Raw genomic sequence first — 25190 nt, forward strand, 5'->3', positions numbered from 1 at the left:
ACTTTCCAGTCATTTTTGAAGTGTAAACCTTTGTCATACTTTCTGCTGTGTTGACTTCCTGTCACTATGCTTTTGTTTCCCTTTGGTTAGCTAAACATATGAACGCTTGTTGAAAATCACACTTGGAAGTAAGAGTTTCTAATGGAATAGCAAGCAATCTAATCTATTCCTGAAATTGTAAAATTATATATAGTGTTATTTGAAAATGTCAAAATAAACTTCTAGGAATCTGTTATTCAGTTCAAAAAATAAACTAGTTGCATGCAGAATCTCAGAGAAACAATTGCATGTACATGCAGGAATGGTCGGATGTTGCAGCAGCAGAAGTTTGGGCCTGGACATTCCAGTCACATTTTTAAAATGATTTTAAATAATGTACGTATTCTTAACAAACTGTTACATGAGAGGGGGCAGAGCATGAAATAATATTTTAGTTTTGGAAACTATGCAAAGATGTGTGTTCAGTAATTCAATACCTTTGATGAGCCATTATTAATAGCACACATTAGGTTAGATTTGAATAGATTCCTAGTAAGATTGGTGCATTCTTAATTCAAAAAAACTTAAAAAGTTTTAATACTACTAAATTATACATATGTTTGATATAATTTATTGTAAAACATTATTGTTGTTGTGAAAATAGTTTCATACAAAACGGTGAAAATTTGCCAAAATCCTTGTATGTGTTGCCAGTGATATGCTAGTTTCCATTGTTATTTAAATGTACCGTACTCATCAGGGAGGTAATCCATTACAAAACATCACTAATCCACAGTAGTCTGGTTTCAGGCTACACCAAGTCATAGTCATAAGAGGGACTTTGACCAAGTGCAGGCTAAGATTTAAGCTAATCCCAAATGTTTGCATATCAGCTATACGCAATTGTGTTCACTCACAGGAGGGCCCAACAGTTATAGCACAGGCCACAGTGTAAGGGTCTGTGCACTGGCTAACAACACCCAAACTTGTTTCCCAAGGGAGGCAGCAATTATGAACAAACAATTAAACAGCAATGGTACAGTTCTATAACTACACTGTTAACCTAAATAAACCAACCACAAATTATCGAAACCACCATATATTTTTCTCCCTTAAAGGCCCAATTCACTTGCCCTGGGCAAGTGTGAATTGGAGGTGTGGCTATTCTAATGCATGGTCTTAATCACTTGCATAGCCTATGACGCATCCTGTTTCAGCGGTCCAACATCACGTGACTTTGATTGACAGTAGTAATTATTCAAGATGAGTCGCGCATCCCTTTCCCCGGTTCATGTTTTTTACTTTTATCCGCCAAAATCTCAGCTCGTACACTATTTATTGTCATAAATACTACACACAGTCACTGCTGTGATATTCATAGTCACATGCATCCACTTTGGCACGACATAATAGACATGTAAGTTCGAGAAAACGCGTTTTTACTGGAGCTTGGCTGGAGCTGTTTACTACAGCAGGACAAGCAAGGAAATAATCCCTGTTGTTTAGGAGCGTATTTAAAGTATACCTGGGCCTTTAATATTTTTTTTTTTTTCCATTCCTTTTCCATGTTTTATTGATTTATAATGCTTATTTTTTTTTATTAATATCATCACCAGTTTTTTCAATTGTTTTTTTTTTAAACCATTGTGGTGCTTCCGATACTAGTTTGCTGATAGTTGTTAGAAGGGAATTTTTGTGATGTTGATTGGTACACTCAAAAGCAATATCACATGTGCAATTTACGTTACACTCCAAAACGGCATGCGTGCGCATGCGAAACACCATATCTTCGACTTCTGGGGAAGTCGTCAACTAGTATCCCACCAGTCATTAATTACTCCGTACACGCTTCCACACTGATTGGGTCGCTGTAGTAGAGCATACAACAACGCCAATTTAGTTCGCTGTCTACAACATGCACTAATAAAACTCTGCATTCTGTAACGCCGTTATATACTGTTCCTGTGCATCCAAATAAATCGGTCTGTCTACGCTCGTGTTCCAGTGCACTTCGCTTCATAAATTAGAATGAAACATGTCAGCAGCAGAAATTTTGCGTTCGTAAACAGCGCCCCTTAGCCCGTGCTAAGGACTGGCCCTCCCAATGCATGGATGCAATTGGGTCTAGTCAAAACATCAGCTAAAATCTTAGCCAGTACTTCATGTAGCATGAACACTATTATTGTACAGCATTATAATACCGTGAACAAACAAACATGCCATTCACTGCTAAGTCAGCTAGCTACACACATGGAGCTCTATGCTAGGACCCCCCCCCCCATATAACTTACTGAACCACCCAACACCGTTTTGTACACATGCAGTAGTCGTGGAATATTTTCACAGATAATTTTCATATCACATTAAACCATTCATAATAGAGAAAATAGCAAAATATAAAAATAAAGCAGAGCATCATGGGTATTTTTTAGTTGACTGTGTCTTAGCCACTTTAAAATCACCTTCCATCAACCCTTCAACATAAACTTCTACAGTTTATAACACATGTTATGAAAAGTTACTGGTTAAGTATTTCAATTTAAAATGTTATAGTTTCGGTGTATTTGAAGACTAAACTTTAGTTTTTTGTCATTATTAAAATGGGAATTTTGTTTATGTTTATAACCCCACTCATAAAGACAGGCTCATTTTCGGATTAATAACTCGCTGTTTATGTGACTTTTTGGAGTAACTCCCTGTGACTTTTTGGAGTAACCAGCTGTTTATGTGACTTTTTTTGGTGGAAAGTCAGTTGCTGAGTATGTTTGGGGTTGCACCCTTTTCGAAGGTTCAGTAGTGAATGTCTTGTTTGTTTGTTCAAGGTATTAAAATGCTGGACATTGCCTTTATAAGAACAGGATGTAGTACAGAGTCTCATTGTCAGTCCATTTTTATCTCAAGAATAATGTCACAGAATGTGCTTGTATTGATTGTCAAGTTTAGTATAGTTATGAATAAGAATAGTTATGAATATAATAGTTAAATTTTCAAATGGACATCAAGTACAATGGTATTTTGGGTGATTAGCCTGGGCTCAATGTTTGCACACACTTCATTAGCACCCGTGATAAGGGTCTAGACCGAATTTTGAAAACGAGTCATCTTCTATGTTCAATAACCTATTGCATTATACTACTAGTATATATTATTAAGTCAACAGTATCAAGTGCATGATTTGTTGTGATTTTAAAAACAAATTAACCCAAAACGTCATATTTTTTCAAGATATATAATTCCATATTTCAAATTTTTCAAAATCTTGTATTTTACGTTTACCTACAATTGTACTGGCTTAAAATTGAAGCAAACTGAAGCGAGTGAGGGAAAAAGAGGAGAGCTGTCAATCCCCATGTGCCATTACCGGGTATTATCTGTGACATGAAAAAAAAAATGACCATTTTATTCATGTAATGAAAAATAAAATGATCATTATAATACCCATTAAAAAAATAGATTGTCACCCACTCCATCATTAAATAAAAAATTACTATTATTCTGACCAGTGTAAAAATAGTGGTCATTATAACTACCAGTTTGAAAATACTGGTCAATATTTTGACCATTAAAAAATTTCTGGTTGGTATTCTGGCCATTAAGAAAATAGTGGCCATTACAATGGCCAGAAGTGACTTTTCAAAGGGGTCTGAGGGGTGAAAAAAACAGAGTTAAAGTGAAATGAAAAATTATTATAACCTCCTCACTAGCCTAAAAGTATGAATAAATATTCAAAAGTTGTGAAAATTAAATCTTTCCGAAACGCGACGGAATTTCCGAAAGTTATCCGGACGCTGTTGGTAGCACAATTTGGAATATGGTAGCACAATTTGGAATATGGTAGCATAATTTGGAATATGGTAGCACAATTTGGAATATGGTAGCATAATTTGAATATGGTAGCACAATTTGGAATATGGTAGCATAATTTGGAAAATAGTAGCACAATTTGGAATATGGTAGCATACTTTGGTATATGGTAGCACAATTTGGAATATGGTAGCACAATTTGGAATATGGTAGCACAATTTGGAATATGGTAGCATAATTTGGAATATGGTAGCACAATTTGGAATATGGTAGCATAATTTGGAATATGGTAGCACAATTTGGAATATGGTAGCATAATTTGGAAAATAGTAGCATAATTTGGAATATGGTAGCACAATTTGGAAAATAGTAGCATACTTTGGAATATGGTAGCACAATTTGGAATATGGTAGCATAATTTGGAATATGGTAGCACAATTTGGAATATGGTAGCACAATTTGGAATATGGTAGCATAATTTGGAAAATAGTAGCATAATTTAGAATATGGTAGCATAATTTGGAAAATAGTAGCATAATTTGGAAAATAGTAGCATAATTTGGAATATGGTAGCATAATTTGGAATATGGTAGCACAATTTGGAATATGGTAGCACAATTTGGAATATGGTAGCATAATTTGGAAAATAGTAGCATAATTTGGTATATGGTAGCATAATTTGGAATATGGTAGCACAATTTGGAATATGGTAGCACAATTTGGAATATGGTAGCATAATTTGGAAAATAGTAGCACAATTTGGAAAATAGTAGCATAATTTGGAATATGGTAGCATACTTTGGTATATGGTAGCATAATTTGGTATATGGTAGCATAATTTGGACAAGCCATGCATGACACAGTCCCCGTTAGTTATCAAATTTAAGATATATAGTTATGTTTATAGTAATATAGCTGGAATATAACCATGTCAGGAATATGATTTTTTTTAACATTAAAATGATTGACATTTGTATCTGATCGTCAAACAAGTACTTGTCCATATTGAGAGATATTGCTCTGGAACAGCATTCAAAATCAGCCATTTTGAATACATGTATATATAATATAACATGATGTATAACGAATATATAAAATTTGAATATAATCAGTCAAAGCATTTAAGAGATATGGCTCTAGAAGCCCAATCATTAAAACAAAATGGTCGCCAGTCAGCCATTTTGAATTCAATCTGAAAAATAAAATGACGTGCATCAGGAACCTGTAATGTCTAATGTGTGTTATAAGTTTGAACAAAATCCATCCATAAATGCAAGAAATGCTTGATATTCGTGGATTTTTTCAGCACAGAAATAGCACACTTTGAAAAAGATCATCAAACCAATATATCCGTATATCTGTGACATGATGTATAATAAATATTACAAATTTGAACATAATCAGACAAAACAAGTCAGACATATGGGTCTGGAAACCCATTCATTAAAACAAAATGACCGCCAGACAGCCGTTTTGAATCTGATCTGAAAAATAAAATGACGTGCATCAGGAACCCGTAATGCCTAATGTATGTACCAAGTTTGAACGAAATCCATCCATAAATGCCAGAAATGCTTGATATTTGATGATTTTTTAGTACAAAAATGACAACCATTTGGCCATTTGGAATAGGATCGTCAAACCAATATATCTATGACATGATGTATAATGAATATTTAAAATTTGAACATAATCAGTCAAAACAAGTTGGAGATATGGCACGAGAACCACATTGATTAATACTAAATGGCTGCCAGTCGGCCATTTTGAATGTTATCTGAAAAACAAAATTATTTGCATCAAGGTCCCATAATGTCCAATGTATATACCAAGTTTGAGCAAAATCCATCTGTAAACAGCCAAGAATTGGTTGCTTTTCATGATTTTTTAGCACAAAAATGGCCGCCATTCGGCCATCTTGAATCACATCGTAAAACACAAGTCATTGTCAATGACACATCCCCGTTCCGTTCATATTTGAGTGACATATACATTCAAAGCAGATCATGACCGAAATGCACCTGCATATGTACAACACATTGTACTAAATCTGAACAAAATCCATCCATGCATGACTGAGATCCGGTTCCGGAATTGTGAAAATACGTGATTTTGATGCATTTTCGGCCTTAAAATGGCCATCATTCAGCTATTGTTAAGCGGATCATGAAACAAATGCACATATCTATTTGTGACATGATGTACCATGTGTGTGTGAAGTTTGAACTTGATCAATCCAGACATGTCTTGGATACGGATCCAGAACTGAATTCTTTAACAAAATGGCCGCCAGTCGGCCATTTCGAACTTGATCCGAAAAAAAAAGACGTGCATCAAGGTCCTATTATGTTTAATGTATGTACCAAATTTGAACAAAATCCGTCCATGCATAACTGAGATCCGGGTCCGGAATGGTGAAAGTGTGCGATTTCAATGCATTTTCGGCCTTAAAGTGCTCCATTTGGCTATCGTTAATGAGATCATGAAACAAATGCACATACATATTTGTGACATGATGTACCTTGTGTGTGTGAAGTTTGAACTTGATCAATCCAGACATGTCTCGGATACGGATCCAGAACTGAATTCTTTAAAACAAAATGGCCGCCAATCGGCCATTTCGAAGTTGATCCAAAAAAAATAAATGACGAGCATCAAGGTCCTATTATGTTTAATGTATGTACCAAATTTGAACGAAATCCGTCCATGCATAACTGAGATCTGGGTCCGGAATGGTGAAAATGTGTGATTTTGATGCATTTTCGGCCTTAAAATGGCCGCTATTCGGCTATCGTTAATCGGATCATGAAAAAAATGCATGTGCATATGTCCCATATAATGTGTGATGTATGAGTGAAGTTTGAACTTAATCGGTCCATGCATGTTCGAGATACAGCATACATGTACATGGTGCATGCTGAAGACCTAATACAGCATACATGTACATGGTGCATGCTGAAGACCTAATACAGCATACATGTACATGGTGCATGCTGAAGACCTAATACAGCATACATGTACATGGTGCATGCTGAAGACCTAATACAGCATACATGTACATGGTGCATGCTGAAGAACTAATACAGCATACATGTACATGGTGCATGCTAAAGACCTAATACAGCATACATGTACATGGTGCATGCTGAAGACCTAATACAGCATACATGTACATGGTGCATGCTGAAGACCTAATACAGCATACATGTACATGGTGCATGCTGAAGACCTAATACAGCATACATGTACATGGTGCATGCTGAAGACCTAATACAGCATACATGTACATGGTGCATGCTGAAGACCTAATACAGCATACATGTACATGGTGCATGCTGAAGACCTAATACAGCATACATGTACATGGTGCATGCTGAAGACCTAATACAGCATACATGTACATGGTGCATGCTGAAGACCTAATACAGCATACATGTACATGGTGCATGCTGAAGACCTAATACAGCATACATGTACATGGTGCATGCTGAAGACCTAATACAGCATACATGTACATGGTGCATGCTGAAGACCTAATACAGCATACATGTACATGGTGTATGCTTAAGACCTAATACAGCATACATGTACATGGTGCATGCCGAAGACCTAATACAGCATACATGTACATGGTGCATGCTGAAGACCTAATACAGCATACAGGTACATGGTGCATGCTGAAGACCTAATACAGCATACATGTACATGGTGCATGCTGAAGACCTAATACAGCATACATGTACATGGTGCATGCTGAAGAACTAATACAGCATACATGTACATGGTGCATGCTAAAGACCTAATACAGCATACATGTACATGGTGCATGCTGAAGACCTAATACAGCATACATGTACATGGTGCATGCTGAAGACCTAATACAGCATACATGTACATGGTGCATGCTGAAGACCTAATACAGCATACATGTACATGGTGCATGCTGAAGACCTAATACAGCATACATGTACATGGTGCATGCTGAAGACCTAATACAGCATACATGTACATGGTGCATGCTGAAGACCTAATACAGCATACATGTACATGGTGCATGCTGAAGACCTAATACAGCATACATGTACATGGTGCATGCTGAAGACCTAATACAGCATACATGTACATGGTGCATGCTGAAGACCTAATACAGCATACATGTACATGGTGCATGCTGAAGACCTAATACAGCATACATGTACATGGTGTATGCTTAAGACCTAATACAGCATACATGTACATGGTGCATGCTGAAGACCTAATACAGCATACATGTACATGGTGTATGCTTAAGACCTAATACAGCATACATGTACATGGTGTATGCTTAAGACCTAATACAGCATACATGTACATGGTGTATGCTTAAGACCTAATACAGCATACATGTACATGGTGCATGCTGAAGACCTAATACAGCATACATGTACATGGTGTATGCTGAAGACCTAATACAGCATACATGTACATGGTGCATGCTGAAGACCTAATACAGCATACATGTACATGGTGCATGCTGAAGACCTAATACAGCATACATGTACATGGTGCATGCTGAAGACCTAATACAGCATACATGTACATGGTGCATGCTGAAGACCTAATACAGCATACATGTACATGGTGCATGCTGAAGACCTAATACAGCATACATGTACATGGTGCATGCTGAAGACCTAATACAGCATACATGTACATGGTGTATGCTTAAGACCTAATACAGCATACATGTACATGGTGCATGCCGAAGACCTAATACAGCATACATGTACATGGTGCATGCTGAAGACCTAATACAGCATACATGTACATGGTGCATGCTGAAGACCTAATACAGCATACATGTACATGGTGCATGCTGAAGACCTAATACAGCATACATGTACATGGTGCATGCTGAAGAACTAATACAGCATACATGTACATGGTGCATGCTAAAGACCTAATACAGCATACATGTACATGGTGCATGCTGAAGACCTAATACAGCATACATGTACATGGTGCATGCTGAAGACCTAATACAGCATACATGTACATGGTGCATGCTGAAGACCTAATACAGCATACATGTACATGGTGCATGCTGAAGACCTAATACAGCATACATGTACATGGTGCATGCTGAAGACCTAATACAGCATACATGTACATGGTGCATGCTGAAGACCTAATACAGCATACATGTACATGGTGCATGCTGAAGACCTAATACAGCATACATGTACATGGTGCATGCTGAAGACCTAATACAGCATACATGTACATGGTGCATGCTGAAGACCTAATACAGCATACATGTACATGGTGTATGCTGAAGACCTAATACAGCATACATGTACATGGTGTATGCTTAAGACCTAATACAGCATACATGTACATGGTGTATGCTGAAGACCTAATACAGCATACATGTACATGGTGTATGCTGAAGACCTAATATCCAATTGACAATTGTACACTGCCTGCAAGTGTTTTAATACACAGGCTAGTTTCCATGATACTGCAAAGCTGTTTTTTTTTTGTATCCAATGAGTTTGTATCTCAAATCTGTAATAGAGATTATTTAATTTAGTTGCTTTTATTATTCTTGTGATCAAGTCTTTATGATTGATGTAACAAATAACTGTTATCTGTTAAATGAAATGATTAAAATAGTTTTTCAAGTTGTACCTTGGGTGGTTTTAATATACACATTTTACACCATGTTTCACAAAATCACAACTTACCTAACGGCATCATGATGTTGAGCAACAGCCAGTGCTTTCTCTGAAAATATATTGATTATATTTACAATAAATTAAATACTATAATTTCTTTTCTCACTTGACTTATTCCATGTGAACACATTCACTTGTTATCAAACATCATCTATTTCTCTTCTTACTTGACGTATTCCGTGTGAACACATTTACTTGTTATCTAACATCGTCTATTTCTCTTCTCACTTGACGTATTCCATGTGAACACATTTACTTGTTATCTAACATCGTCTATTTCTCTTCTCACTTGAGTATTCCATGTGAACACATTTACTTGTTATCTAACATAGTCTATTTCTTTTCTCACTTGACGTATTCCATGTGAACACATTTACTTGTTATCTAACATCGTCTATTTCTCTTCTCACTTGACATATTCCATGTGAACACATTTACTTGTTATCTAACATCGTCTATTTCTCTTCTCACTTGACGTATTCCATGTGAACACATTTACTTGTTATCTAACATCGTCTATTTCTCTTCTCACTTGAGTATTCCATGTGAACACATTTACTTGTTATCTAACATAGTCTATTTCTTTTCTCACTTGACGTATTCCATGTGAACACATTTACTTGTTATCTAACATCGTCTATTTCTCTTCTCACTTGACATATTCCATGTGAACACATTTACTTGTTATCTAACATCGTCTATTTCTCTTCTCACTTTATGTATTCACATTTACATGATAATAATAATAATACAGTTTTATTACACCGTAATAAAATCACTAATTCATTTTTGGCTGAAAGTAATAAAAGGTTAAGGTAAAAAGGTAAGTAAAAAACAGAACGTTAAAATGATATATTCACATGAAATTAGAATGAAAAAACTTACTCAATGTAACAGATTCTGCATCAGTTTTCAGATGAAATCGGAATGGCCATGCCAATACCTCTAACTGTTTACAAACCTGCAAAAAAAAACACATGTACGTGTAGTACCGGTAGGACAATAGATTAGAATGTCAGAATTATGGATCATGCAATTTCTGCGATGATAATTCTACTATTATATAATGCTTTTAGTTGGAGTCTTTTCTTTAGTTGCAGTCTTTGTTTTTTTTAATTGCAGTCTTTTATCTAGCCAAGGGGAGAATAGTCATAGTATTTTATCTAGCCAAAGAGAGAATAGTCGTAGTCTTTTATCTAGCCAAGGAGAGAATAGTCGTAGTATTTTATCTAGCCAAAGAGAGAATAGTCGTAGTCTTTTATCTAGCCAAGGGGAGAATAGTCATAGTATTTTATCTAGCCAAGAAGAGAATAGTCGTAGTATTTTATCTAGCCAAAGAGAGAATAGTCATAGTATTTTATCTAGCCAAGGAGAGAATAGTCGTAGTCTTTTATCTAGCCAAAGAGAGAATAGTCATAGTATTTTATCTAGGCAAGAAGAGAACAGTCGTAGTATTTTATCTAGCCAAGGAGAGAATAGTCGTAGTCTTATCTAGCCAAAGAGAGAATAGTCATAGTATTTTATCTAGCCAAAGAGAGAATAGTCATAGTATTTTATCTAGCCAAGAAGAGAATAGTCGAAGTATTTTATCTAGCCAAGGAGAGAATAGTCATAGTCTTTTATCTAGCCAAAGAGAGAATAGTCATAGTCTTTTATCTAGCCAAAGAGAGAATAGTTGTAGTATTTTATCTAGCCAAGGGAGAGAATAGTCGTAGTATTTTATCTAGCCAAAGAGAGAATAGTCATAGTATTTTATCTAGCCAAGGAGAGAATAGTCGTAGTATTTTATCTAGCCAAGGGAGAGAATAGTCGTAGTATTTTATCTAGCCAAAGAGAGAATAGTCGTAGTATTTTATCTAGCCAAAGAGAGAATAGTCGTAGTATTTTATCTAGCCAAAGAGAGAATAGTCGTAGTATTTTATCTAGCCAAGGAGAGAATAGTCGTAGTATTTTATCTAGCCAAAGAGAGAATAGTCGTAGTATTTTATCTAGCCAACGAGAGAATAGTCGTAGTATTTTATCTAGCCAAGGAGAGAATAGTCATAGTATTTTATCTAGCCAAAGAGAGAATAGTCGAAGTATTTTATCTAGCCAAAGAGAGAATGGTCGTAGTCTTTTATCTAGCCAAAGAGAGAATAGTCGTAGTATTTTATCTAGCCAAAGAGAGAATAGTCATAGTATTTTATCTAGCCAAAGAGAGAATAGTCGTAGTATTTTATCTAGCCAAAGAGAGAATAGTCGTAGTATTTTATCTAGCCAAGGGAGAGAATAGTCGTAGTATTTTATCTAGCCAAAGAGAGAATAGTCGTAGTCTTTTATCTAGCCAAGGAGAGAATAGTCATAGTATTTTATCTAGCCAAAGAGAGAATAGTCGTAGTATTTTATCTAGCCAAGGGAGAGAATAGTCGTAGTATTTTATCTAGCCAAAGAGAGAATAGTTGTAGTATTTTATCTAGCCAAAGAGAGAATAGTCATAGTATTTTATCTAGCCAAAGAGAGAATAGTTGTAGTATTTTATCTAGCCAAAGAGAGAATAGTTGTAGTATTTTATCTAGCCAAAGAGAGAATAGTCATAGTATTTTATCTAGCCAAGGAGAGAATAGTCGTAGTATTTTATCTAGCCAAGGGAGAGAATAGTCGTAGTATTTTATCTAGCCAAAGAGAGAATAGTTGTAGTATTTTATCTAGCCAAAGAGAGAATAGTTGTAGTATTTTATCTAGCCAAAGAGAGAATAGTCATAGTATTTTATCTAGCCAAGGAGAGAATAGTCGTAGTATTTTATCTAGCCAAGGGAGAGAATAGTCGTAGTATTTTATCTAGCCAAAGAGAGAATAGTTGTAGTATTTTATCTAGCCAAAGAGAGAATAGTCATAGTATTTTATCTAGCCAAGGAGAGAATAGTTGTAGTATTTTATCTAGCCAAAGAGAGAATAGTCGTAGTATTTTATCTAGCCAAAGAGAGAATAGTTGTAGTATTTTATCTAGCCAAAGAGAGAATAGTTGTAGTATTTTATCTAGCCAAAGAGAGAATAGTTGTAGTATTTTATCTAGCCAAAGAGAGAATAGTCATAGTATTTTATCTAGCCAAGGAGAGAATAGTCGTAGTATTTTATCTAGCCAAGGGAGAGAATAGTCGTAGTATTTTATCTAGCCAAAGAGAGAATAGTTGTAGTATTTTATCTAGCCAAAGAGAGAATAGTCATAGTATTTTATCTAGCCAAGGAGAGAATAGTCGTAGTATTTTATCTAGCCAAAGAGAGAATAGTCGTAGTATTTTATCTAGCCAAAGAGAGAATAGTCATAGTATTTTATCTAGCCAAGGAGAGAATAGTCGTAGTATTTTATCTAGCCAAAGAGAGAATAGTCGTAGTATTTTATCTAGCCAAAGAGAGAATAGTCATAGTATTTTATCTAGCCAAGGAGAGAATAGTCGTAGTATTTTATCTAGCCAAAGAGAGAATAGTCGTAGTATTTTATCTAGCCAAAGAGAGAATAGTCGTAGTATTTTATCTAGCCAAAGAGAGAATAGTCGTAGTATTTTATCTAGCCAAAGAGAGAATAGTCGTAGTATTTTATCTAGCCAAGGAGAGAATAGTCGTAGTCTTTTATCTAGCCAAAGAGAGAATAGTTGTAGTATTTTATCTAGCCAAAGAGAGAATAGTTGTAGTATTTTATCTAGCCAAAGAGAGAATAGTCATAGTATTTTATCTAGCCAAGGAGAGAATAGTCGTAGTATTTTATCTAGCCAAGGGAGAGAATAGTCGTAGTATTTTATCTAGCCAAAGAGAGAATAGTTGTAGTATTTTATCTAGCCAAGAAGAGAATAGTCATAGTATTTTATCTAGCCAAAGAGAGAATAGTCGTAGTATTTTATCTAGCCAAGGAGAGAATAGTTGTAGTATTTTATCTAGCCAAAGAGAGAATAGTTGTAGTATTTTATCTAGCCAAAGAGAGAATAGTCATAGTATTTTATCTAGCCAAAGAGAGAATAGTCATAGTATTTTATCTAGCCAAGGGAGAGAATAGTCGTAGTATTTTATCTAGCCAAAGAGAGAATAGTTGTAGTATTTTATCTAGCCAAGAAGAGAATAGTCATAGTATTTTATCTAGCCAAAGAGAGAATAGTCGTAGTATTTTATCTAGCCAAGGGAGAGAATAGTCGTAGTATTTTATCTAGCCAAAGAGAGAATAGTCGTAGTATTTTATCTAGCCAAAGAGAGAATGGTCGTAGTATTTTATCTAGCCAAGGAGAGAATAGTCGTAGTATTTTATCTAGCCAAGGAGAGAATAGTCGTAGTATTTTATCTAGCCAAAGAGAGAATAGTTGTAGTATTTTATCTAGCCAAAGAGAGAATAGTCATAGTATTTTATCCAGCCAAAGAGAGAATAGTCATAGTATTTTATCTAGCCAAAGAGAGAATAGTCGTAGTATTTTATCTAGCCAAGGGAGAGAATAGTCGTAGTATTTTATCTAGCCAAAGAGAGGATAGTCATAGTATTTTATCTAACCAAAGAGAGAATAGTCATAGTATTTTATCTAACCAAAGAGAGAATAGTCATAGTATTTTATCTAGCCAAAGAGAGAATAGTCATAGTATTTTATCTAGCCAAAGAGAGAATAGTCGTAGTATTTTATCTAGCCAAAGAGAGAATAGTCATAGTATTTTATCTAGCCAAAGAGAGAATAGTCGTAGTATTTTATCTAGCCAAAGAGAGAATAGTCGTAGTATTTTATCTAGCCAAAGAGAGGATAGTTGTAGTATTTGATCTAGCCAAAGAGAGAATAGTCGTAGTATTTTATCTAGCCAAGGAGAGAATAGTCGTAGTATTTTATCTAGCCAAAGAGAGAATAGTCGAAGTATTTTATCTAGCCAAGGGAGAGAATAGTCGTAGTATTTTATCTAGCCAAAGAGAGAATAGTCGTAGTATTTTATCTAACCAAAGAGAGAATAGTCATAGTATTTTATCTAGCCAAAGAGAGAATAGTCGTAGTATTTTATCTAGCCAAAGAGAGAATAGTCATAGTATTTTATCTAGCCAAGGAGAGAATAGTCGTAGTATTTTATCTAGCCAAGGAGAGAATAGTCGTAGTATTTTATCTAGCCAAAGAGAGAATAGTCATAGTATTTTATCTAACCAAGAGGAGAATAGTCGTAGTATTTTATCTAGCCAAAGAGAGAATAGTCATAGTATTTTATCTAGCCAAAGAGAGAATAGTCGTAGTCTTTTATCTAGCCAAAGAGAGAATAGTTGTAGTATTTTATCTAGCCAAAGAGAGAATAGTCATAGTCTTTTATCTAACCAAGAGGAGAATAGTCGTAGTCTTTTATCTAGCCAAGGAGAGAATAGTCGTAGTCTTTTATCTAGCCAAAGAGAGAATAGTCGTAGTCTTTTATCTAGCCAAAGAGAGAATAGTCGTAGTATTTTATCCAGCCAAAGAGAGAATAGTCGTAGTATTTTATCTAGCCAAAGAGAGAATAGTCGTAGTATTTTATCCAGCCAAAGAGAGAATAGTCGTAGTATTTTATCTAGCCAAAGAGAGAATAGTCATAGTATTTTATCCAGCCAAAGAGAGAATAGTCGTAGTCTTTTATCTAGCCAAAGAGAGAATAGTCATAGTATTTTATCTAGCCAAAGAGAGAATAGTCGTAGTATTTTATCCAGCCAAAGAGAGAATAGTCGTAGTATTTTATCCAGCCAAAGAGAGAATAGTCGTAGTATTTTATCCAGCCAAAGAGAGAATAGTCGTAGTCTTTTATCTAGCCAAAGAGAGAATAGTCATAGTATTTTATCTAGCCAAAGAGAGAATAGTCGTAGTATTTTATCTAGCCAAAGAGAGAATAGTCGTAGTCTTTTATCTAGCCAAAGAGAGAATAGTCATAGTATTTTATCTAGCCAAAGAGAGAATAGTTGTAGTATTTTATCTAGCCAAAGAGAGAATAGTTGTAGTATTTTATCTAGCCAAAGAGAGAATAGTTGTAGTATTTTATCTAGCCAAAGAGAGAATAGTCATAGTCTTTTATCTAGCCAAAGAGAGAATAGTTGTAGTATTTTATCTAGCCAAAGAGAGAATAGTCATAGTATTTTATCTAGCCAAAGAGAGAATAGTCATAGTATTTTATCTAGCCAAAGAGAGAATAGTTGTAGTATTTTATCTAGCCAAAGAGAGAATAGTCATAGTATTTTATCTAGCCAAAGAGAGAATAGTCATAGTATTTTATCTAGCCAAAGAGAGAATAGTCGTAGTATTTTATCCAGCCAAAGAGAGAATAGTCGTAGTCTTTTATCTAGCCAAGGAGAGAATAGTTGTAGTATTTTATCTAGCCAAAGAGAGAATAGTTGTAGTATTTTATCTAGCCAAAGAGAGAATAGTCGAAGTATTTTATCTAGCCAAAGAGAGAATAGTCGTAGTCTTTTATCTAGCCAAAGAGAGAATAGTCGTAGTCTTTTATCTAGCCAAAGAGAGAATAGTCGTAGTCTTTTATCTAGCCAAGGAGAGAATAGTTGTAGTATTTTATCTAGCCAAAGAGAGAATAGTTGTAGTATTTTATCTAGCCAAAGAGAGAATAGTTGTAGTATTTTATCTAGCCAAAGAGAGAATAGTCGAAGTATTTTATCTAACCAAGAAGAGAATAGTCGTAGTCTTTTATCTAGCCAAAGAGAGAATAGTCGTAGTCTTTTATCTAGCCAAAGAGAGAATAGTCGTAGTCTTTTATCTAGCCAAAGAGAGAATAGTCATAGTCTTTTATCTAGCCAAGGAGAGAATAGTCGTAGTATTTTATCTAGCCAAAGAGAGAATAGTCGTAGTCTTTTATCTAGCCAAAGAGAGAATAGTTGTAGTATTTTATCTAGCCAAAGAGAGAATAGTCATAGTATTTTATCTAGCCAAGAAGAGAATAGTCGTAGTATTTTATCTAGCCAAAGAGAGAATAGTTGTAGTATTTTATCTAGCCAAAGAGAGAATAGTCATAGTATTTTATCTAGCCAAAGAGAGAATAGTTGTAGTATTTTATCTAGCCAAAGAGAGAATAGTCGTAGTATTTTATCTAGCCAAAGAGAGAATAGTCATAGTATTTTATCTAGCCAAAGAGAGAATAGTCATAGTATTTTATCTAGCCAAAGAGAGAATAGTTGTAGTATTTTATCTAGCCAAAGAGAGAATAGTCGTAGTCTTTTATCTAGCCAAAGAGAGAATAGTCGTAGTATTTTATCTAGCCAAGGAGAGAATAGTCATAGTATTTTATCTAGCCAAAGAGAGAATAGTCATAGTATTTTATCTAGCCAAAGAGAGAATAGTCGTAGTATTTTATCTAGCCAAAGAGAGAATAGTCGTAGTATTTTATCTAGCCAAGGAGAGACTAGTCATAGTATTTTATCTAGCCAAGGAGAGAATAGTCGTAGTATTTTATCTAGCCAAAGAGAGAATAGTCGTAGTATTTTATCTAACCAAGGAGAGAATAGTTGTAGTATTTTATCTAACCAAGGAGAGAATAGTCATAGTATTTTATCTAGCCAAAGAGAGAATAGTCGTAGTATTTTATCTAGCCAAGGGAGAGAATAGTCGTAGTATTTTATCTAGCCAAAGAGAGAATAGTCGTAGTATTTTATCTAACCAAGGAGAGAATAGTTGTAGTATTTTATCTAGCCAAAGAGAGAATAGTCATAGTATTTTATCTAGCCAAGGAGAGAATAGTCGTAGTATTTTATCTAGCCAAAGAGAGAATAGTCGTAGTATTTTATCTAGCCAAGGAGAGAATAGTCATAGTATTTTATCTAGCCAAGGAGAGAATAGTCGTAGTATTTTATCTAGCCAAAGAGAGAATAGTCGTAGTATTTTATCTAGCCAAGGAGAGAATAGTCGTAGTATTTTATCTAGCGAAAGAGAGAATAGTCGTAGTATTTTATCTAGCCAAAGAGAGAATAGTCATAGTATTTTATCTAGCCAAGGAGAGAATAGTCGTAGTATTTTATCTAGCCAAAGAGAGAATAGTCGTAGTATTTTATCTAGCCAAAGAGAGAATAGTCATAGTCTTTTATCTAGCCAAAGAGAGAATAGTCATAGTATTTTATCTAGCCAAAGAGAGAATAGTCGTAGTATTTTATCTAGCCAAAGAGAGAATAGTCGTAGTATTTTATCTAACCAAGGAGAGAATAGTTGTAGTATTTTATCTAGCCAAAGAGAGAATAGTCATAGTATTTTATCTAGCCAAGGAGAGAATAGTCGTAGTATTTTATCTAGCCAAAGAGAGAATAGTCGTAGTATTTTATCTAGCCAAGGAGAGAATAGTCATAGTATTTTATCTAGCCAAAGAGAGAATAGTCATAGTATTTTATCTAGCCAAAGAGAGAATAGTCATAGTATTTTATCTAGCCAAGGAGAGAATAGTCGTAGTATTTTATCTAGCCAAAGAGAGAATAGTCATAGTATTTTATCTAGCCAAAGAGAGAATAGTCATAGTATTTTATCTAGCCAAAGAGAGAATAGTCGTAGTATTTTATCTAGCCAAAGAGAGAATAGTCGTAGTATTTTATCTAGCCAAGGAGAGAATAGTCATAGTATTTTATCTAGCCAAAGAGAGAATAGTCATAGTATTTTATCTAGCCAAAGAGAGAATAGTCGTAGTATTTTATCTAGCCAAGGAGAGAATAGTCGTAGTATTTTATCTAGCCAAAGAGAGAATAGTCATAGTATTTTATCTAGCCAAAGAGAGAATAGTCGTAGTATTTTATCTAGCCAAGGAGAGAATAGTCGTAGTATTTTATCTAGCCAAAGAGAGAATAGTCATAGTATTTTATCTAGCCAAAGAGAGAATAGTCGTAGTATTTTATCTAGCCAAAGAGAGAATAGTCGTAGTATTTTATCTAGCCAAAGAGAGAATAGTCGTAGTATTTTATCTAGCCAAAGAGAGAATAGTCGTAGTATTTTATCTAGCCAAAGAGAGAATAGTTGTAGTATTTTATCTAGCCAAAGAGAGAATAGTCATAGTATTTTATCTAGCCAAAGAGAGAATAGTCGTAGTATTTTATCTAGCCAAGGAGAGAATAGTCGTAGTATTTTATCTAGCCAAAGAGAGAATAGTCATAGTATTTTATCTAGCCAAAGAGAGAATAGTCGTAGTATTTTATCTAGCCAAGGAGAGAATAGTCGTAGTATTTTATCTAGCCAAAGAGAGAATAGTCGTAGTATTTTATCTAGCCAAGGAGAGAATAGTCGTAGTATTTTATCTAGCCAAAGAGAGAATAGTCGTAGTATTTTATCTAGCCAAGGAGAGAATAGTCGTAGTATTTTATCTAGCCAAGGAGAGAATAGTCGTAGTATTTTATCTAGCCAAGGAGAGAATAGTCGTAGTATTTTATCTAGCCAAGGAGAGAATAGTCGTAGTATTTTATCTAGCCAAGAAGAGAATAGTCATAGTCTTTTATCTAGCCAAAGAGAGAATAGTCATAGTATTTTATCTAGCCAAAGAGAGAATAGTCGTAGTATTTTATCTAGCCAAAGAGAGAATAGTCGTAGTATTTTATCTAGCCAAAGAGAGAATAGTCGTAGTATTTTATCTAGCCAAGGAGAGAATAGTCGTAGTATTTTATCTAGCCAAGGAGAGAATAGTCGTAGTATTTTATCTAGCCAAAGAGAGGATAGTTGTAGTATTTTATCTAGCCAAGGGAGAGAATAGTCGTAGTATTTTATCTAGCCAAAGAGAGAATAGTCGTAGTATTTTATCTAGCCAAAGAGAGAATAGTCATAGTCTTTTATCTAGCCAAAGAGAGAATAGTCATAGTATTTTATCTAGCCAAAGAGAGAATAGTCGAAGTATTTTATCTAGCCAAAGAGAGAATAGTCGTAGTATTTTATCTAGCCAAAGAGAGAATAGTCGTAGTCTTTTATCTAGCCAAAGAGAGAATAGTCGTAGTCTTTTATCTAGCCAAAGAGAGAATAGTCGTAGTCTTTTATCTAGCCAAGGAGAGAATAGTCGTAGTATTTTATCTAGCCAAGGGAGAGAATGGTCATAGTATTTTATCTAGCCAAGAAGAGAATAGTCATAGTCTTTTATCTAGCCAAAGAGAGAATAGTCGTAGTATTTTATCTAGCCAACGAGAGAATAGTCGTAGTATTTTATCTAGACAAAGAGAAAATAGTCGTAGTCTTTTATCTAGCCAAAGAGAGAATAGTCGTAGTATTTTATCTAGCCAAGGAGAGAATAGTCGTAGTATTTTATCTAGCCAAAGAGAGAATAGTCCTAGTATTTTATCTAGCCAAAGAGAGAATAGTCGTAGTATTTTATCTAGCCAAAGAGAGAATAGTCGTAGTATTTTATCTAGCCAAAGAGAGAATAGTCATAGTATTTTATCTAGCCAAAGAGAGAATAGTCGTAGTATTTTATCTAGCCAAAGAGAGAATAGTCGTAGTATTTTATCCAGCCAAAGAGAGAATAGTCATAGTATTTTATCTAGCCAAGGAGAGAATAGTCGTAGTATTTTATCTAGCCAAAGAGAGAATAGTCATAGTATTTTATCTAGCCAAGGAGAGAATAGTCGTAGTATTTTATCTAGCCAAAGAGAGAATAGTCGAAGTATTTTATCTAACCAAGAAGAGAATAGTCGTAGTCTTTTATCTAGCCAAAGAGAGAATAGTCATAGTCTTTTATCTAACCAAGAGGAGAATAGTCGTAGTCTTTTATCTAGCCAAGGAGAGAATAGTCGTAGTCTTTTATCTAGCCAAAGAGAGAATAGTCGTAGTCTTTTATCTAGCCAAAGAGAGAATAGTCGTAGTATTTTATCCAGCCAAAGAGAGAATAGTCGTAGTCTTTTATCTAGCCAAAGAGAGAATAGTTGTTGTATTTTATCTAGCCAAAGAGAGAATAGTTGTAGTATTTTATCTAGCCAAAGAGAGAATAGTTGTAGTATTTTATCTAGCCAAAGAGAGAATAGTCGAAGTATTTTATCTAACCAAGAAGAGAATAGTCGTAGTCTGTTATCTAGCCAAGGGAAGAATAGTCGTAGTCTTTTATCTAGCCAAAGAGAGAATAGTCATAGTCTTTTATCTAACCAAGAGGAGAATAGTCGTAGTCTTTTATCTAGCCAAAGAGAGAATAGTCATAGTCTTTTATCTAGCCAAGGAGAGAATAGTCGTAGTATTTTATCTAGCCAAAGAGAGAATAGTCATAGTCTTTTATCTAACCAAGAAGAGAATAGTCGTAGTCTTTTATCTAGCCAAAGAGAGAATAGTCGTAGTATTTTATCTAGCCAAAGAGAGAATAGTCGTAGTATTTTATCTAGCCAAAGAGAGAATGGTCATAGTATTTTATCTAACCAAGAGGAGAATAGTCGTAGTATTTTATCTAACCAAGAAGAGAATAGTCGTAGTCTTTTATCTAGCCAAAGAGAGAATAGTCATAGTATTTTATCTAACCAAGAGGAGAATAGTCGTAGTATTTTATCTAACCAAGAGGAGAATAGTCGTAGTCTTTTATCTAGCCAAGGAGAGAATAGTCGTAGTATTTTATCTAGCCAAAGAGAGAATAGTCGTAGTATTTTATCTAGCCAAGAAGAGAATAGTCATAGTATTTTATCTAGCCAAAGAGAGAATAGTCGTAGTATTTTATCTAGCCAAAGAGAGAATAGTCATAGTATTTTATCTAGCCAAGGAGAGAATAGTCATAGTCTTTTATCTAGCCAAAGAGAGAATAGTCGTAGTATTTTATCTAGCCAAAGAGAGAATAGTCGTAGTATTTTATCTAGCCAAAGAGAGAATAGTCATAGTATTTTATCTAGCCAAAGAGAGAATAGTCGTAGTATTTTATCTAGCCAAAGAGAGAATAGTCGTAGTATTTTATCTAGCCAAAGAGAGAATAGTCATAGTATTTTATCTAGCCAAAGAGAGAATAGTCATAGTATTTTATCTAGCCAAAGAGAGAATAGTCATAGTATTTTATCTAGCCAAAGAGAGAATAGTCGTAGTATTTTATCTAGCCAAAGAGAGAATAGTCGTAGTATTTTATCTAGCCAAAGAGAGAATAGTCATAGTATTTTATCTAGCCAAAGAGAGAATAGTCATAGTATTTTATCTAGCCAAGGGAGAGAATAGTCGTAGTATTTTATCTAGCCAAAGAGAGAATAGTCGTAGTATTTTATCTAGCCAAAGAGAGAATAGTCATAGTATTTTATCTAGCCAAAGAGAGAATAGTCATAGTATTTTATCTAGCCAAGGGAGAGAATAGTCGTAGTATTTTATCTAGCCAAAGAGAGAATAGTCGTAGTATTTTATCTAGCCAAAGAGAGAATAGTCATAGTATTTTATCTAGCCAAAGAGAGAATAGTCGTAGTATTTTATCTAGCCAAAGAGAGAATAGTCGTAGTATTTTATCTAGCCAAAGAGAGAATAGTCATAGTATTTTATCTAGCCAAGGAGAGAATAGTCATAGTCTTTTATCTAGCCAAAGAGAGAATAGTCGTAGTATTTTATCTAGCCAAAGAGAGAATAGTCATAGTATTTTATCTAGCCAAAGAGAGAATAGTCATAGTATTTTATCTAGCCAAAGAGAGAATAGTCATAGTATTTTATCTAGCCAAAGAGAGAATAGTCGTAGTATTTTATCTAGCCAAAGAGAGAATAGTCGTAGTATTTTATCTAGCCAAAGAGAGAATAGTCATAGTATTTTATCTAGCCAAAGAGAGAATAGTCATAGTATTTTATCTAGCCAAGGGAGAGAATAGTCGTAGTATTTTATCTAGCCAAAGAGAGAATAGTCATAGTATTTTATCTAGCCAAGGGAGAGAATAGTCATAGTATTTTATCTAGCCAAAGAGAGAATAGTCGTAGTATTTTATCTAGCCAAAGAGAGAATAGTCGTAGTATTTTATCTAGCCAAAGAGAGAATAGTCGTAGTATTTTATCTAGCCAAAGAGAGAATAGTCATAGTATTTTATCTAGCCAAAGAGAGAATAGTCATAGTCTTTTATCTAACCAAAAGGAGAATAGTCGTAGTATTTTATCTAGCCAAAGAGAGAATAGTCATAGTCTTTTATCTAACCAAGAGGAGAATAGTCGTAGTCTTTTATCTAGCCAAGGAGAGAATAGTCGTAGTATTTTATCTAACCAAGAAGAGAATAGTCGTAGTATTTTATCTAGCCAAAGAGAGAATAGTTGTAGTATTTTATCTAGCCAAAGAGAGAATAGTTGTAGTATTTTATCTAGCCAAAGAGAGAATGGTTGTAGTATTTTATCTAGCCAAAGAGAGAATAGTCATAGTATTTTATCTAACCAAGAAGAGAATAGTCATAGTATTTTATCTAGCCAAAGAGAGAATAGTCGTAGTATTTTATCTAGCCAAAGAGAGAATAGTCGTAGTATTTTATCTAGCCAACGAGAGAATAGTCGTAGTATTTTATCTAGCCAAAGAGAGAATAGTCGTAGTATTTTATCTAGCCAAAGAGAGAATAGTTGTAGTATTTTATCTAGCCAAAGAGAGAATAGTTGTAGTATTTTATCTAGCCAAAGAGAGAATAGTTGTAGTATTTTATCTAGCCAAAGAGAGAATAGTCATAGTATTTTATCTAACCAAGAAGAGAATAGTCATAGTATTTTATCTAGCCAAAGAGAGAATAGTCGTAGTATTTTATCTAGCCAAGGAGAGAATAGTCATAGTCTTTTATCTAGCCAAGGAGAGAATAGTTGTAGTATTTTATCTAGCCAAAGAGAGAATAGTCGTAGTATTTTATCTAGCCAAAGAGAGAATAGTTGTAGTATTTTATCTAGCCAAAGAGAGAATAGTCGTAGTATTTTATCTAGCCAAAGAGAGAATAGTCGTAGTATTTTATCTAGCCAACGAGAGAATAGTCGTAGTATTTTATCTAGCCAAAGAGAGAATAGTCGTAGTATTTTATCTAGCCAACGAGAGAATAGTCGTAGTATTTTATCTAGCCAAAGAGAAAATAGTCGTAGTCTTTTATCTAGCCAAAGAGAGAATAGTTGTAGTATTTTATCTAGCCAAAGAGAGAATAGTCGTAGTATTTTATCTAGCCAAGGAGAGAATAGTCGTAGTATTTTATCTAGCCAAAGAGAGAATAGTCGAAGTATTTTATCTAGCCAAAGAGAGAATAGTCGTAGTATTTTATCTAGCCAAAGAGAGAATAGTCGTAGTATTTTATCTAGCCAAAGAGAGAATAGTTGTAGTATTTTATCTAGCCAAGGAGAGAATAGTCGTAGTATTTTATCTAGCCAAAGAGAGAATAGTCGTAGTATTTTATCTAGCCAAAGAGAGAATAGTCATAGTATTTTATCTAGCCAAAGAGAGAATAGTCGTAGTATTTTATCTAGCCAAAGAGAGAATAGTCGTAGTATTTTATCTAGCCAAAGAGAGAATAGTCATAGTATTTTATCTAGCCAAAGAGAGAATAGTCGTAGTATTTTATCTAGCCAAAGAGAGAATAGTTGTAGTATTTTATCTAGCCAAGGAGAGAATAGTCGTAGTATTTTATCTAACCAAAGAGAGAATAGTCGAAGTATTTTATCTAGCCAAAGAGAGAATAGTCGTAGTATTTTATCTAGCCAAAGAGAGAATAGTTGTAGTATTTTATCTAGCCAAGGAGAGAATAGTCGTAGTATTTTATCTAGCCAAAGAGAGAATAGTCGTAGTATTTTATCTAGCCAAAGAGAGAATAGTCGTAGTCTTTTATCTAGCCAAAGAGAGAATAGTCGTAGTATTTTATCTAGCCAAGGAGAGAATAGTCATAGTCTTTTATCTAGCCAAAGAGAGAATAGTCGTAGTATTTTATCTAGCCAAGGAGAGAATAGTCATAGTATTTTATCTAGCCAAAGAGAGAATAGTCATAGTATTTTATCTAGCCAAAGAGAGAATAGTCATAGTATTTTATCTAACCAAAGAGAGGATAGTCGTAGTATTTTATCTAGCCAAGGAGAGAATAGTCATAGTATTTTATCTAGCCAAAGAGAGAATAGTCATAGTATTTTATCTAGCCAAAGAGAGAATAGTCGTAGTATTTTATCTAGCCAAGGAGAGAATAGTCATAGTCTTTTATCTAGCCAAAGAGAGAATAGTCGTAGTATTTTATCTAGCCAAAGAGAGAATAGTCATAGTATTTTATCTAGCCAAGGAGAGAATAGTCATAGTATTTTATCTAGCCAAAGAGAGAATAGTCATAGTATTTTATCTAACCAAAGAGAGGATAGTCGTAGTATTTTATCTAGCCAAGGAGAGAATAGTCATAGTATTTTATCTAGCCAAAGAGAGAATAGTCGTAGTATTTTATCTAGCCAAGGAGAGAATAGTCATAGTATTTTATCTAGCCAAAGAGAGAATAGTCATAGTATTTTATCTAACCAAAGAGAGGATAGTCGTAGTATTTTATCTAGCCAAGGAGAGAATAGTCGTAGTATTTTATCTAGCCAAAGAGAGAATAATCGTAGTATTTTATCTAGCCAAAGAGAGAATAGTCATAGTCTTTTATCTAGCCAAAGAGAGAATAGTCGTAGTATTTTATCTAGCCAAGGAGAGAATAGTCATAGTCTTTTATCTAGCCAAAGAGAGAATAGTCGTAGTATTTTATCTAGCCAAGGAGAGAATAGTCATAGTATTTTATCTAGCCAAAGAGAGAATAGTCATAGTCTTTTATCTAGCCAAAGAGAGAATAGTCATAGTATTTTATCTAGCCAAAGAGAGAATAGTCAT

The 25190-nt window shown here is 34.4% G+C and overlaps 1 protein-coding gene across 2 annotated transcripts in view; it reads right to left on the reverse strand.

Annotated features, from left to right (window-relative positions):
- Window positions 1-25190, reverse strand: part of LOC102805938 (lysosomal alpha-mannosidase-like) — a 159522-nt gene that overhangs the window by 38148 nt on the left and 96184 nt on the right. For both annotated transcript variants that reach the window (XM_085493896.1, XM_085493895.1), the window contains exons 9-10: window positions 10386-10461; window positions 9510-9549 (exon numbers count right to left, since the gene is read on the reverse strand). In XM_085493896.1, coding sequence (XP_085350022.1) covers window positions 9510-9549; window positions 10386-10461 — 116 coding nt within the window. The remainder of the gene's footprint in view (window positions 1-9509; window positions 9550-10385; window positions 10462-25190) is intronic.

This window comes from Saccoglossus kowalevskii, chromosome 19, assembly GCF_978046115.1.
Source record: "Saccoglossus kowalevskii chromosome 19, keSacKowa6.1, whole genome shotgun sequence".
NCBI classification, from domain to species: Eukaryota; Metazoa; Hemichordata; class Enteropneusta; family Harrimaniidae; genus Saccoglossus; species Saccoglossus kowalevskii.